This window comes from Protomyctophum bolini (genome assembly GCF_963924005.1).
Source record: "Protomyctophum bolini genome assembly, chromosome: 21".
Lineage (NCBI taxonomy): Eukaryota > Metazoa > Chordata > Actinopteri > Myctophiformes > Myctophidae > Protomyctophum > Protomyctophum bolini.
The window spans coordinates 26,713,723-26,730,855 of record NC_137882.1 but is presented as its reverse complement, the minus strand read 5'-3'; the positions used below and the strand labels follow the sequence as shown (position 1 = coordinate 26,730,855).

At 40.5% G+C, this 17,133-nt stretch overlaps 1 protein-coding gene across 1 annotated transcript; it reads left to right on the top strand.

The window, feature by feature from the left end:
- Positions 1-1,218: 1,218 nt before the first annotated feature.
- Positions 1,219-16,206, top strand: ncf2 (neutrophil cytosolic factor 2). Its single transcript, XM_080793653.1, has 14 exons — positions 1,219-1,393; positions 1,723-1,805; positions 2,689-2,797; positions 4,944-5,078; positions 6,673-6,780; positions 8,065-8,127; positions 8,890-8,933; positions 9,898-10,039; positions 10,855-10,914; positions 11,106-11,336; positions 12,129-12,280; positions 13,589-13,733; positions 15,160-15,277; positions 15,746-16,206. Exons 1-14 carry the CDS (start codon positions 1,220-1,222, stop codon positions 15,838-15,840), a joined length of 1,659 nt encoding a protein of 552 aa, XP_080649779.1. The 5' UTR covers position 1,219; the 3' UTR covers positions 15,841-16,206.
- Positions 16,207-17,133: the final 927 nt, after the last annotated feature.

Below are 17,133 nucleotides of genomic sequence, written 5' to 3'. Positions count from 1 at the left end.
GCTCTGCGTGAAAGGCAGTCCGGGGCATAAGGTTGAGGTTTAACCGTTCAAGCATCATTTACTTAGCTTACTTTAGGAATACCAGGCTGAGCAGTTGTATACCTAGTTGGTATTCTGGGGCCCGGCTCCCTCCCTCCCTGGCACAAAACATATTCTCCAGATGGGGGGCCTTGTGGACAAACACATGGGGGTCCTTTCCTTGACATGAAAATGTGTGAGAAGTAACCACTGGTTTAAATCAGAGTGTGTAGAGTAGGAGAGTATAGCGACACACTTTGATCTCGCCGCAAAGTGGGTGCCTATGGGCTATAGTTCCAAACATTGCTCCTATGGCTGGAACTATCCCATTGTGACAAAATGAGCACTTCCGCATTCCATTGTTACAATGGGAGTCAACGCTAGAGTCGCCACTCTCTTACTCTGGTTTAAACAACATTAAGAAACAAGCCAAAATAAGCAAATAACCACTTTAGAAACAATGAACGCCCAAAAAGCGCAACCCCGGGCCCGCAACTATACCAATATTTCCAAGCAACTTTGGAGAAAGACAAGCACCCAAAGTCGCTTATAACAAGCGGACATGGCAACACTGGTTGTGGGGCCAGAGTCAAGAGAGCATGAGCATGTCAACACCGTCACCACAGGCACTGTGACTACTTCCTCCTGTTAGGAAATTAAAAGGTAGTGTGTAATGTATTAAAGTCAATTCAATTCAAAAGAGCTTGAGGAGTCTGCCTGTGCTATTAACTCATTTTGGATTAAAATGAGTTAATAGCAATATCCTCTCCTGAACAGTTAGTCTTGCCCATGACGGTCTCTGTATCAAAAAGTGTTGTAGCCTATTACATCTGTAAGGCCTATTTCCAATACAGAAGTCTAACTTGCAGTAGTTCCTCATTTTGCTGCTGCATGGAGTGAAGACCACCTGGACTACTATAGCCTACTGTAGTAGTCGCAGCAGTGAATCATGTGATGTGCTATTGTAGTCTACTTTTTAAAAAAAAGCAAAAACGTATGTTTTACTGGAAGTAAAAAATGAGAATTAAAAAAAAGAAAAACCAGAGAATTAAAACATTATGGTATCACATAAAAAAGATGGTTGTGGTCTGAACTAAATTGTCACATCGTGTGGCCACACTTCCTTTTGGGGAAATGTGTTCAAATAGGCTTCGAGTTCCTCTATTTAGCCAGTCGGCTCGGTTGCGTCTGAGGTGACAAGATGACTTTCGTGGACACCCTGCGACACTGGGACAAGGCCGTAGCCTGCGCTGACGGAAAAGACATCTCTGAAGCCCTCAGTATCTTCCTGTCTATCCAAGAGCCAAACTCCAAGATCTACTACAACATTGGCTGTCTCCAACTGATCAACCAAGACTTTGATGCTGCCGAGAAGGTATACGTCTGAGGTTCTATGTCATCTCTGAAATCTGTTTTATAATGGTTCAGTGGTGGAAAGTAACTTTACTTAAGATGACATTTTACTTTAGTGGAGTATTTCCAATACTTCCATGTTGTACTTTTACTCGATTTAACTTCAATTGAGTTTTTCTACATTGCCGTATTGATACTTTTACATAAGTTAAGTTATACTTAAACATTTGAGTACTTTTTTCCCACCCCTGTAACTGTGTTTGTCTTCTCTTTTTCTCAAGTCACGTAGAAAAGGAGAATTAAGGAAGTTACCTGATTCTCCCTACATTGCTTTTTTCTTCTTTCATTCAGGCGTTCGACCGCAGCATAGGCAAAGATGAGCATCTGGCGGTCGCTTTCTTTCAAAGGGGAATCACCTTCTACAAAAAGGAGAGGCGAGTCTCTCGCTCGTCGTCGTGAAATCCAATGCAGTGCAAAATGCTGTTGTTATTGTTTGTTGTTATCAGGGGGTCATCAACATGTGTGTCCGTCCGTGCCACAGACGAGACTTGGTCTTGTTGTCTGTGGCACATTTTTAGATTGTATGTTTTACACACAATGTTCTCATTTCTTCTCATCACTCATTTACTGTATTAATTAATATGTATGACACTGACGTACCACAATTAACACACTATGGTATGAGTCTTAAATGCTTTATTTGCAAGGACCCCCTTAACTCTGAGTGTACAAATGGAACCGTTCCATTTGCTCACTCTCAGAGTGACAGACCTTTCATGGTCATTGCTATAGCTCTTTATGTGTTTCTGTATATTGTCCACTCGTTCTGTGTGTCTGTTGGTTAATGCATAAACACGCTCCTTTTATAATCATTAACTGGTTTAACCCGTTACATTTGGGAAAGCGTCACGTGTCATTTTAGAATTGTATCACTTTAACTATACTAATAATATACTATGTGATATACAAGCTTGTAGATCTGCTATTTTTGAAGAAAAAACATCATAAATATTGCTACAAATCTTAGAATATTCTATAAAGCTTTAACTCAGATCTTTGCTTCTGGTGGGGTCCCTGCCTGGAACAAAACCTTTTTTGAGATAGAGACCCGCGGCCAAATACACATCATTTTGAGGGTCCTTGACCACCACTGATAGCACCATTGATATAGCAACATATTAGGTTTTTCAGAAAACGGTTAGGATTCAATTTTGAAGACATTTAGTAGAATCGGCCTCAGGTCTTTATATTAGTGGGTTCATTCATTGCAGTGGTGAGTGAGTGACTGGTATGTGTTTCTGACTTTCTGTTTTAAAGGTTTGAGGAGTGTCTCGATGACTTCCAGTATGCCTTAAAGGAGCTTAAAGGCAACCAGCTTATCGACTACAAGACCCTCGGCCTCACATACCATTTATATGCTTGTGAGGTAAGTGTCTGAGAGGCAGTCTGAAAGGCGACTAATACTATGACGAGAATTCTTTTTTCACTGACGAAAACTAAATGGAAACTACATGAATTTCATGAAAACTATAAGCTATGATGACTAAAAGTAAGACTAAATATTATCGCCAACAAATAAAAACTAGACGTAAATGTTTGCAAGGGACTATAGTGGACAAGCCATCCAGTATAAGTAAGGCGCGACACAAGTCATTTTACACTTGGTTGCATGCTGAAAATAGCAGATCTACCAGCTCACAAAAACTGACTAAAAACTAAATTAAGTTTTAACATTAAAACATTCCAGGTGACTAAAATATGACTAAAAACTAAATGAAGTTTCATTCCAAAGACTATATGACTAAACTAAAATAGAAACTTGCTGCCAAAAACAACACTGCTGAAAGGCCTACTACAGGCTGATGTCATCACAACAGCCAAATGTTGTGACACACTAGTAAGACTGTGACAAGACGCAGCCCCACCTACGATATAATTAAATTAAATTCAAAGGAGCTCTTATTGGCATGAGAAAACATACGTTTGCATTGCCAAAGCAAGTGTCAAAATATAATAAAAACAGTTGAACATGGGGAAAGTATACAGTTGGAGGAATTACATCATTTTGTAAACAGAGCTATGTCACATTGTTACTATAGGCCTATATATATATATGTTATACACTAGGGCATAAAGCTTAAAAAAAACTAGAATTAGAGACAAATAGCATAATGTGTTTATCAAGACTATTTAAATAGCAGACAAAAAAAAACTCACCTGGCGCATGGATCATAACACACACGCACATGCGCGCGCGCGCGCACACACACACACACACACACACACACACACACACACACACACACACACTTTTGTCGCAACAGTTCACAAATCTTGCTGCTGCTGTGTTGCACAATACAATACAGTATCCCAGTTCTCAAAGTGGGGTCCGGGGACCCCCAGGGGTCCTTGAGGGAGTTCCAGGGGGTACCCAGCTAAATGATATAGTTAGGAACCAAATGGACCCTTGTGGGTCAGTAACTCAGAGTGTACAAATGGCGCCGGACAGGTCCATTTGGTTCCATTTGTACACTCTCAGAGTTAAATTAACGTTGATTTGACAAAATTAAACTCGGGGTCCCAGAGATTGAAATGCCATTAATTGGGGGGGGGGGGGGGGGACCAACAGTATCCCACACACATTTTAAACGTCATTGAGGGCCCTATCTTTCCGTATATACCAAATGCGCAGTGGTGGACGTAAAAGTACACAAATGTTTTAATCACCATGCTGGCTTGTGGTGAAATATTATTTTTAATATTACCAGGAACTCATAATGAGCTGGCCCCTGAATGACCATAACATAATGGTCTGTAAATGGACACTTACGGGTGTGTCATACTGTACATATCCAGAAGAAAATCTGGAGACTGGCATTCAGTAATTCATGGGGTCGTCTGATCAAAATAAGAACATTAGAATGCTGTGTAAAAATGACTGAGGCCAAGTCATTGATTTTTTTCGTTTCGTTTTCTCATGTCATGTGAAAGCAGGGAATCATTCAGTCAATTCAAATTGACATATTGGTTGTTCAGTTTGACCCACCGGTTTTGGAGATGTGGCTTATAGAGTCTTGCAGAGAAACAGCGAGTTGAGAATTCAGGCTTAAAAGGTTCACTTCTGTGGCCTCTTACACCTACCAGCTACATGTTTAACCCATTTAGGCCTGACGTCGAAATTTATAAAATATCTTCTAAATCCTGACAGTTTTCTGTCGGGATTTGTGACACTTTTTCACGATTTTTCAAAAATAGCAGGCGCGCTATGAGCTTGTAGATCTGCTATTTTTCAATAGCTTTACATGTCGATTTCAGCTCTGACATTTATTTCAGACATGGTCTAGTATGTGAAGAGTCTGCCTGTGCTATTTAACTCATTTTCGATAAAATAAAATAAAAATCTGTTTTTCTCCTCCTCTGAACACACCGAGCACGAATTTGGATTTTTAAGCTGCGTTTCTCCATGGGTTTTCCGAAAAACGTGGCCGATATCAAAAAGAGTCATATCTGTATTCTGTACGTATATGTACGGACATATTGATGACCCCTGTCTCTCTGCATGTCCCTCTCAGGTCCTTCACAACATGGCGCTGGCTCGGGCTCAGATGGGCCGATGGGACAAGGCCCAGGAGCACCTGGTCTCTGCGCTCAACCTCAAGACAGAGGTCAAGCTCAGCCTCCTGGACAGAGCCCTGGAGGCCACGCTGGTCAGTCCCAAACTACATATAACCTCAAAGTGACGTTGCGCTCAGCCTCACACCACAATGGGATTGACAGCAATATGCATTATGTATCCTCCCCATTTCCGTATATATTTGTCCAGTCTGTCGGACCTCCTATATGCCATTTGAACCCGGACATGTTGAGTACACCAAGGTTTTATGTTAGAAATGTTTAGTATGGGTCCCCAGCATGTAGAAAAACACTCATTGGGCTAAAAAACGGCAAATTCCGTCATCACAAGTGGGCATGGCCGTTTTAAGCCCAATGAGTGTTTTTTCTTTTTGCAAAACTAATGCTTGGAATGGATTCAGCATCATGAAAACCCCCTAGTTTGACACATCACATGCTAGATAAAGCATACTGAAATGTTTAATATTTTGCCTTCTATATAGGTTGTTAATGGTATGGTCACATATTATGCCAATTATGAAAATTTGCTCAACATATGCAAGTTAGCATCCGGCAGTTTCTACATGCTGGGGACCCATACTAAACATTTCTAACATAAAACGTTGGCGTACTCAACATGTCCGGGTTCACTTTTTGGCTACTAGGCTAGATGGTAATTTAGATGGTAATCATGTTGTAGTCACTGATTTGTAATCATCAGGCAGGAAACCACAAGGCGGAATAAGAAGTACCCATTCATAGTACTGATTCCTTGCCTTGTGGTTTTCTGACAGATGACTACAAATCATTGACTACAACATGACGGAAGTTACCATCCGCTCCCGACCGGATCATAAACCCGACATGGAATGCTGCCCAGGGTATAGTCCCAAACGACCATGCATGAACACTGCACCTGGTGTTTCCCAAACACTGGGTCCGGAAGCATTTTCTGGGTCGCAGACACATTGTTATGAGTCCCCTAATTTTTGGTTTCCTAGATTTGGTTTTTAATTGTTATTATTATTTCAAAACACCCCCCCCCCCCCCCCCCCCCTGCAAAAAAGCTAAACTTTTCATGAACTAAACCAAAGTCAAATGATTTCTTATCAGTAACTTCATGACGGAATAAATAATGAATCAGTGAATGTAATGCACAATCTATATGTAAAGGACACATTGCTGTCCACAGGGCAAAAGGGCAGGTGCTCCATCATTCCTATGGTGTCTAGTATGCACGTCCCTGCGGCGCTATATAAATGCACCAATTTTCATTTTTAAGTCATGGGGATGGTCACATTGGTCACATTCCTGGGCCAATAACTGGATGACCGGAAGAGTCTCCGTTGCTCTCCGGTATGGGGTTGAAGGATTATACCAGAGCCGGATTTACCTTGCTATGAGGGCCCCCGGGCTGGAGCTAATTTGAGGGCCCCCCCCCCCTTGGGGCTATTTTGTTTTCATTTTGGGGTACCCAGGCCCCTAAAAAGAGAGGCAGGCACACATTTCACTTGAATTGGATTTCAATACTTTACAGATTTTTAATAATAATAATATGTATATATATTTTTTTCTTGGGGGGCCCCCTAGTTGGGGGCCCCCGGGCTGCGGCCCACCCTAGCCAGTAAGTCCGGCCCTGGAATATACCAATGTGAAATAATAATTATTAGAATGTTCTCTCGCCGACAGAAACGGAAACTATTCAAGCTGGCCGAGGTCCCAGCGAAACTGCTCTTTAAACCAAACCAGAAATATGTGGCCGAGCTGGAAAAGAAGGACTACCTAGGGAAAGCTAAGGTACCGTTTTACTTCAAAGGATTCATATCATAATGTACTATCCCCCCCCCCCCCCCGCCGCCATCATATTGTACAGTAGGACATTGTTAAACTGAAGCTGAATGTGGAGGTTACCCCGAATGAGTGAATGTCAAAGTCATGCTCACCATAGTGGCATATTGCACTTTGCAAGAAGGACCCCTTAACTCTGAGTGTGCACAAATGGGTCCATTTGGTTCCATTTGTACACACTGTACACACTCTAGAGTTACAGACCTGTTATGGTCATTATTAGCTGTGTTTTCTGGTCATTTTGTATGTCCGTGATGGGGGTGCCATCATGATATTGTACAGTAGGATATTGTCAAACTGAAGCTTACGTGGAGGTTATATCCGAATGAGTGAATGTCAAAGTCATGCTCAGTCACCATATAGTGGCATTGCACTTCAGAGAACTTGGGAATGGGCTACATATAGGCCTATACAGTATAACTTAGTGATTTCCAAAAATGTTTTAGCTCAAGACTATATATTATATATATATATATATATATATATATATATATATATATATATATATATATATATATATATATATATATATATAATGATGGCTATTTACTTGCAATAATATACTTGCAATATTTTTTTTTCACACATCATTAGGCTATAATGTTCTCATTTTGATCATGAAACCCAATTACTGAATGTCATGAAGTCTCCGGGTTTTCTTCAGAATATGTATGACACTTGCAATGACCACCTTGGACCATGTTATGGTCACTCAGGGTTAGCTCTCTGTGCGTTTCTTTCTGGTCATATTTATTGTCCAATGTCCACTCATATTGTATGTCCGTACTTGGCAGGGGTCATCGCTATGTTGGCTTGTGGTGGACATTTTTGCCAAAATTATATTTTTCCCACGGACAGGACAATGATATTACAAGAAATACAAAGCGCTAGCCCTGAATACCCATGTGTGTAACTCTGAGAGTTAAGGGGGTGCTTGCAAATGAAACATTTGAGAACCACTAGTTGTATGCTATAGTGTCGTAGTAAATCAGTGTCATGAGGTACATATTCTGAAGAAAATCTGGAGACTTGTATAAAACATTTTGTCATGGACAAAACGGAGTCTTTGCCATGGACACATCTTTCCGTGTATACGGACATACAGTATTGATGACCCCTGGTCTGTGGAAAAACTTACATTTTGATGTCCACCACAAAGCCAGCATGGGGATGATGACCTCCTGTTTGGGAACCAGTTGCATTCATAACTCAGCTGTCCTTTCCTTCCTTCAGGTGGTGGCCTCCGTTAGCCCTCGCGACGCTGGCTTCTCTGGGTTTGCTCCCCTGCAACCACAGGTCAGGCATACGCATTATACCAACACTACCACGGTCCATTTTGACGTCAGCTTTTAGTCATAGGGCTGTATTTTGTATAATACTTAACTTAAGACCTTGAGGCGTGGTCAATGCTCTTTGGCCACTCAGAATAGCCAAATGGCATTGATCCTCCAGGTCTTAAGTTAAGTAATAAGACCAGGTACTGCAAAATACAGCCCTTATAGTGTGTTAGTGTTAGTCTAGTTTTAGACGAAGGTTTTCGTCGACTAAATCTACAGTTGATTTTGTGGACAGAAAAGTATTTTGGCGGGACCCGATGCCGTTGTAATGGCTGATCTTTACACTTGGTTGCACCTCTAAAAATTGCCAATCTACAAGCTCACTTGTAGACCTTCCATTTTCAGAGCGCACAACCAAACATAAAATGACTCGTCTTTTAGTTCTACTGCATCTCTTCTCCACTAATCCCTCCCTGACATTTTAGTCTAGTTTTAATTTGTTGACGAAATAATTGTCAATATGTTTAGTCTCAGTTTTAGAAATCATAGCTTCGTTTTTGCCATTGAAAAAAGGTAGTCGACGAACATTTCTTCGCCATAGTTCTACTCGACAAAATGAACACTGTAGGCTACACTGCACCTATAATGTTTGATTACGTTAAAAGCACGCATTCTTTTTAAATTGCTACATTTGGTTGTGTGAATACTGAATACTGTATATGTATTAGATTTTCCTCAGAGATAATGTTTTTATTTATCTATATGTATTTTCATTTTATAGGTTGAAGACAGTCCGGTCGATCCGAAGCCCCCCGAGACTCTGAGGTAGAGCGTTCTAAGTGGTGTAAACTAACCAAGTACAGTTACTCAAGTACTGTACTGTTACGCTAAGTACAATTTGGAGGCATTTGACAGAGTCAATTGGCTTTTTTTTTTTTTTTTACTTTTACTCCACTACAATTACTTGAAAAGTTTAGTTACTGCTAGTTAGTTTACTTTATATATAGATTTTGATTATCATTACAAAACATACATCAGCCCTGTATACAACATCCATTTTGGCCATTTGAAAATAGCAGATCTACACGGCCAGGTGTGCACGTGCCTGACAGGACGAGTTGGCACCTAAACATTGTGGACATTGTGTAACGTACAGTATGGTATGGTACATGATCTGAGCATTCCTGCTACATACTTATCTTGCTAATGTCCATAACAGGTTTTGTAGCAGGCCTTAAATAGCAAGTATTCAAGCTTATTCAAATCACTTTACATACATGACTCCAGACCTTTTTTAAAGAAAAACATTTGGTTCCTTGCAGAGTCAGAGTGGCACACTCAAGCTCCCAGAAGGCATTAATAAACCTGTATTTTTGGTCACCAGATAGACGTTCCTCTAGCACCACCATCAGGCCAACAGTTGCACTTGCATAAACCATAATTTCAAAGTGCATATTGCCCAGGGGAGGGGATGCTGGGGTTTATGTCAGTGGTTCTCAACCAGTGGTGCAGAAAGGGGGGTTCCAGGTGGTCCCCAGCTAAATGATGTATATAATGAATAGATCTTTAACTCCAAATGGACCCGTAATCTTACGCTCTCAAGAGTTAAATTATCGTTAAACATCTGGCATTACGTACGGGCGCAGCTAAAATGAATATCAAATATCTAAATACTGAATCTAAATACTGAATTGAGCAACTTGAAAACTGTCTGGGGTATACGTCGGGTGTTACACAGGACAATAAAATGACCAAAACGTGTCTGTGTTCCTCTTAATAATCTCTGCAGGGCGTTTGAAGGAGAACCCCACACGGTCATGTACGAGTTCGTCCCTCAGAACAGCGAGGAGCTGGCCGTGGTGCCTGGAAACATGGTCTTCATGCTCCACAAGGGCCAAGACAACTGGGCCTCCGTGCTCTTCAACGGCAGAGTAAGTACTGATACAGTACTGTACTGATACTGTACTGTTACAGAGTAAGTACTGTTACTGCACCGGTGTTGATTTTGACAGCAGATTCATAGATTTTAGTTATAGTCATAGTCTTTTGAATAGTTTTCATTTTAGTCACATTTTTGTCGCCTGAAATGTTTTACCGTTAGTCTAGTTTTAGTCGACTAAATGTCATGCTATTTTAGTCGACTAAATCTACAGTTGATTTAGTCTATACTGAAATGGATTTTGGTGGGTCTTGATGCCGTCGTAATGGCTGATTTTACACTTGCCGAAAATGGCAGATCTACAAGCTCACGTGTCGCGCTGCGACGGTTGTAGATCTGCTATTTTCAGCATGCAACCAAGTGTACAACGACTGGATCTCTTCTCCACTAGTCCCTTCCTAATATTTTAGTCTAGTTTTTATTTATTGACGAAATTGTGAATATATATATTGTTTTAGTTTTAGTCATCATAGCTCAGTTTTCATAATAGTTTCCATTTAGTTTTCGTCAGTAAAAAAAGGTAGTCGACGAAAATGTTTTGTCATAGCATTAGTCGACGAAATCAAAACTGTACTGTGCCACAGAGCTAAGATTCAGACAACTGGGTCTCTGTGGTAAAGTGGTACAGTATTTAGTTTTGGTCATATTTTAGTAATCTGAAATGCCTTAGTGCTAGTCTAGTTTTAGTCTACTGAATCTGAAGTGTTTTGGTGGGCCGTGAATTCACTGAAGGAAAAAAAATAAAGAAAAAAAAAATATATATAGCCAATATTACTATATTCATCATCACTGCTATTTAATTTACAGACGGGTCTTGTTCCTTACAATTTCCTGCAACCCATAAGCTTGTCTTCTAAGCAGTATCAGGTATGGATTTTTTGTGTGCGTGTGCGTGTGTGTGTGTGTGTGTGTGTTACTTCTAAACTGTGTTTATAAACAATTTGTGAACAATAGCCTACATAATCTTCTATTGTGTGGTGTATGTTATGTCGTCTGTCGCCGGTGACTCCTATTGAATAAATGTATCCATACCGTACCATATATACTGTATGTTGTAGGATCTGAAAAACAGCGGGTCTGGAGCAGCTCCGCCTCAGAGGAGAGAAGCGCCGGTCGGACCAGCTGAGAAGAGTCCTGTTGCTTTGGAGAGGAAAGGGAATCCTGTTGCTTTGGAGAGGAAAGGGAATCCTGTTGCCTTGGAGAGGAAAGGGAATCCTGTTGCCTTGGAGAGGAAGAGGAGTCCCACCACCACCACCGCAAGCACACACCAACGAGACCTGTTGGAAGAGGTATGGCACATCATGGTAACCTGACGCTGCCAGATCCAAAAAGCTTGCTACACAAATTTGTTTCACAGCTTATTTGGATCTGGGATCGCGGAAGCAAATTCGATGACGGGGCTGTTCCTTTTTTTCAAGATACATGGTAGATGATTGGATGGGAGCGTCTGTCTATCACCGTGTGGGCGTGCAAACACAACCAATCATATCGACGTGTCTATATACCGTCACATCCGCTTTTGCACATATCCCGCCTTTAGCTCACGCTGATTGGTTCGGTACGAAGCAGATCTGACTCAGGGCTCAACTCCGTCAGAGATCCCAGATGAGTGTTGTGTTGGGGAATATGTTTCCCCAATACCGCGCTCATCTGGCAGCGTCAGGTTAACATCATGGTGGCAATGAAAAAAAAAAACAGTGATATAGTGACATCACAATATCATCCCCTCCCCTAACCCCTTCACCTTTATCATACAACGACAGCTGTGGGTGCGGCTTCAGTTCAGGTGGATCACCACCCATCACCACCCACCAGGCAAACCAGGCATACTTAATGGACTGGTGGGCGTGTCCACATAAAAACAGCATTTTAACAAATACTGTACACTTTTCTGAAACAATTATTTCTCCTTATATAAGAATAATACCTGATGATCAGGTTGTAGGGTGGTAAAAAAAATCACGGCACTCCATCTTTAACTGTCAGTTTTAACAGTTAAACTGTACATCACTGTTTTAACTATATCAGTGCTAAAAATTAGCGGCACTGGAATCTGATATCTCTGCCTGTACGTGTTTCAGAGTGCAGAGCCTGGTGAAAGCCCGCTGTGCACGGTCAAAGTGTTTTACACGTACACCATAGCCGTGTCCGTGTACACGGGATCTCCGTACGCCACGCTGGTCCAGGAAATCAGCAGGAAACTCAACGTGCCGGCTGGCTCCATCACCTTGAGGTACGGTCAATACCGGTCATTTCCATAGCGGCAGTGATGTTTTAGTTTAGTCATATTTTACTAGTCACCTGGAATGTTTTAGTGTTAGTCTAGCCTGGGCACCATTTCATTTAGGGTATATGATCCTGTCGGGAGCGGATGATATCGTTACGTCATGTTGTAGTATTGTTTTGTAGTCGACAGGCTGCAGGAACAACAGGCGGCAACTTTATTGAGGGAAAAGGAAGGTTCCTTCCTTTTTTCTCAATAAAAGCTACAGGCTACGAGAGCTTATAGCCAAATCAAGTCAATTAAGACTATAGTCAGATCTGGCTCAGAATAAAACCTGATATCAACAAACATACATTTTGCCCATTAAGACGGACATCCCTAGATGAATCAGAGAGAGTCCAATAGAGGCCAGATCAACCCATTTAGGCCTGACGTAGAGAAAAAAAAAAAGTATTCTGAAAGAATATATATTCAAAGATTGGTGCCACATTCACGATTTTTCTAAAAGAGCAGACGTACAAGCTTGTAGATCTGCTATTTCTCAATAGCTAAAGTATAACATAATGCTTAGTTAAAACACCAAAAGGGGTTCCCGCCCAGAATGGGTTAAAGCAGGGGTGCCCACACTTTTTTGACTTGAGGTCTAAAAATATTATCCCATTGCTTAAAATACTCAAAATAAATAACATTAAGGCATTAGGACTGTTTCAAAATGTTATTTACCTTTTCAGTTACCCCACATTGCAAAGAAGAGATTTTTTGTTAAAGTTACTCTTTGTAATAACGTCAATCAATTTCAATTTGTAATAACATATTGCTCATAAAATGTTACAAATATTAAAAGTATCACACCTAAAAAGAATACACAATCACATGAAGGAATAATGCACCACTCAACTCAACCAGAGCAGAACTCCCACCACAGGACTCTGGCAATCAATTAATACAGTTGCAACCACTATATTAATGGAAAGTATTTCATACAATTTAAGTTAAAAAAATCTGAACTATCCCTTTAATCAGATGACTGCTTGCAGCCTTGCACTGAATTCAGTCCGACTATGATATGCTTTAACCGTTAAAGCATATCATAGTCAGACTGAACTAGTCAGATCTAGCCCAGAATAAGCTATATTATTTTAACTGGTGAAGACGTCCCTGGAAATGACGTTAAAGATCATCCCCATGTGGAATGTGGTCTGGCCTAGTCCTGAACGGAGTCACCATGACGTCATTTGGCTTGCTATAGGTGTCTATATTGGTTCATTGTAAACTAAGACTGAAAATAAACAATTCGTCCATTCATTCATTTCCCAGTCTAAGCTCCGCAGAGAACGGACAAACAGTGATGGATCCCAACACTGACATGGAGGAGGTTTGGAGCCGGGCCAGTGGCGGTCGCATCACTTTAAGGTGCGCGAAGAAGGATCAGGATCAGGATCTGAAGGAGGAGGAGGAGGAGGTAAGAAACTGGTCTCTTTTGTATCTCAAATGGAGCCTTATACGGGTCCATTTGGTTTCATTTATTGAGTTAAATTATTGTTAAAGATCTGCATTAGTTAATTTACAAGAATGGATTTACCAGAATGGAGTTAATTCCACAGAGAAATGTAGTCTCTGGGTTGTTTGACTCGTTTCTTCTAACGCTTATTTTGTTACTCTTTGGGTATATTTGTACATTTCCACCTTCAGTCGATGCTTCATATCCATATGAGTGAAAAGGCCGGGGTGATCGGTTTATTTTTCAAACGCAGTTCTTATATGAAGAGATCTAAAAATCCCCCTATGGGGATTTCAATGCAAATAAAAAATACATGAACCATGGGGACTGACGCCCTCTTCCGACAGTGACGTCAGGACTTCGGTGCTCTATTATACAGCCCTGAATAACAGTTCTGTGGACCCTTGCGGTCCATTTGAAAGAAAAACGACCATCACTAATAAATCAATAAATCAATAAAATGTGTTTATCATTGTGATTTATCATCACAGCCAGAAGGAGGACAGAAGAAGGATCAGGATCTGAAGGAGGAGGAGGAGGTAAGAAACTGGTCTCTTTTGTATCTCAAATGGAGCCTTATACGGGTCCATTTGGTTTCAATTATTGAGTTAAATTATTGTTAAAGATCTGCATTAGTTAATTTACAAGAATGGATTTACCAGAATGGAGTTAATTATAATGAATTGATCGATTATTTGAATCGTTTGCATCTGCATGTTGTCTCTCCTATAACGGTACCACATCAATACAGCATGGAATTGTGGTCAAAAACCTATGTCTGAGAGGCTAAATCTCAGCAAATGGTGGTCCGTGGCTCCGATGCTGAATAGATAACGTATTTTACTTAGTTGTAACAGAGTATTATTGACACTTTTACTTACATTTTTAAGATTTTATTATGTCATTAATATACCTTAGAGCTGTTGTGTGGAAATAATTAAAGTCCCCCCATTCTGTGTTGAAATTAAATGAAAGAAATCATTAACATTGTGAATCACGTCCTCAAGATGTCATCAAGATGTGATTCAGTCCTCCAGTTCTAGGAAACACAGAATGGGGGGGGGGGGGGGGGACTTAAAAAAAAAAAAAAAAAAATCCACACAACAGCTCTAAGGTATATTAATGACATAGTAAAATGTTGAAAATGAATGGTATTCCCCTTTGAGTAAAATAATGGAGTACTTTTTCCACCACTGTTGAAACCCACTGATCTGTGTCATGTTGTTGTGCTTTTAGCACACAGATGAACAGCCAGCCCAGCAGACTCAACTGGTCGCTCTTCATTCACACTGTGTGTTATTGTGTTTTTAGCACACAGATGAACAGCCAGCCCAGCAGACTCAACTGGTCAACTCTTCATTCACACTGTGTGTTATTGCGTTTTTAGCACACAGATGAACAGCCAGCCCAGCAGACTCAACTGGTCGCTCTTCATTCGTACGAGTCTGCCAACCCAGAGGACCTTCAGTTCAACAAGGGAGACACCATCACACTTCTCTCCAAAGGTGAGCTCAGGGTTGGATTTAATTATTCTGTGCAAGAAAATCCAATTAATTTCGTAATGGCTGATGCATGGCGATAATGTTTTATACGTGCTTCTGGTCAGACGGAATTAAATAAAAGTTAACTTTTGGGAAATGTAGTTGAATGTTTCATAATATCACAATTTAATTAAAACGTTATTTTTAACCCTGGTGTTCCTGTTGTTTTGGGCAATTTTTTTTTATGGTACTAGTAAAAATATATAGCGGATCTACTATAAGCTCACGTGTCGCATCATGGTGCATTGTGAGCTTGGAGATCTGCGATTTCTGCTATTGTCATGGGGCAAAGTAGTGTTATGTAAGGGCATAAGTGGTTGTAGGAAAACGCATTCATTTCTGAGTCTACGGCTTTGTCAAAGTGAAAAAAAATGAAAACTATCCAAGAAGCCGTTATAAATTATTGTAATGAATGTTTTTTCTCTTCCACAGTCAACGAGCAATGGTATGAAGGCCGGTGTCATGGAAATATTGGTATATTTCCGGCCAGTTTTGTGGAAGAAGCACCCGTCGGTGGTGGTCAGTGACAAAACACAGCGGTCACTCACATCGCCATGTTGGCTTGTGGTGGACATTTTTGTCAACAATAATATTACCAGAAACACGTAAATAGATAGCCCTGAATAACAGTTCTGTGGACCCTTTGCGGGTCCATTTGGTTCCATTTGAAAGAAAAACGATCATCACTAATAAATCAAACATGTGTTTATCATTGTGATTTATCATCACTGTAAACATTTTACTTTGAATCTCTTACTTGACTGTCTGCATCCCAAGTAGTATTTAATACAGCTATTAGTCTTTCTGGTCTTAACCCATTAAAGCCTGGGGAAACCTCTGTGTCGTTTGAACCAAACAATTAACATTTTAAAATCCCTTCTTAAAACGCACCTTTTTTCCCTGGCTTTTAATGTGAACTGATTTTAACCTTTTTAGGCACTGTGTCCCACATTGATTCTATATGTTTTTTAATTATTATAAATGTCCTCAAAAGGTGTCTCAAATTTCGAATAAATAATGGGCCTTGATATGAAAAGGGTTGAAAACCACCTTTATTTAAACTATATCTGTGGACTCATCACAGAGTCAAACCCAGAGTTACTGACAAGCCAGAGGGAAGAAGTGCTGCAGAGCAGTGCTCTGACCAGGAGAGGGCAACGTCAACACGAGGAAATCAAACCGCTTCATAAGATGAAGTTATGCAACTGTTGCATTTGCTGTTATAAACACAGAACACTTGATACTGTACACTTTATCATCACCCCCTTTTCAGGCTCTTGGGAGGGACCATGTCAGCTCTGTGGACCTCCCAAAGGGGGCATCATTTATAAAAATAAAACAAAACCAATAATGGAGAGAGAGAGAGAGTGGAAATACCTTTTTGCAGATGATTTTGTTGCTTATACAGGTATACCAAAATATAATGTTCTCCAGATATAAAGAAAACTGGTGTAGTGACTTATGGTATAAACCAAACCCACTGCCTCATAAGGGAAAGCAGTTAGCAGTACACCGTAGAACCTTATGTGAAGTAGGCCTATAACTTAAACAAAAGACATCGATATCTGTGCACAAATACGGTCAGGAACATTTACCATTGGCACTGGAGACTGGCAGGTTTAATGCCACTCCAGAAGAAGAGAGATATTGCTTGTTCTGTGAGCTTGGTAAAATTGAAAACGAGGTTCACTTTATACGTTTTAAGGTCTCGTTTTTGTCCTCTTTTTTCACATTATATGGATTTTGGCCTGTCCTCACCTTATTGCAGATACGCCTCTGTGTTTTCTTGCCCTAAATATGATGACCTAAGAGAAATTCGG

Bases quoted from the DNA above. Each gene is read 5' to 3' on its own strand.
- ncf2 (XM_080793653.1), top strand. From the start codon at position 1,220: ATGACTTTCGTGGACACCCTGCGACACTGGGACAAGGCCGTAGCCTGC. The intron at 2,798-4,943 runs GTAAGTGTCTGA...TGTCCCTCTCAG, and splicing joins ACCATTTATATGCTTGTGAG to GTCCTTCACAACATGGCGCT. The intron at 8,128-8,889 runs GTCAGGCATACG...TTCATTTTATAG, and splicing joins TTGCTCCCCTGCAACCACAG to GTTGAAGACAGTCCGGTCGA.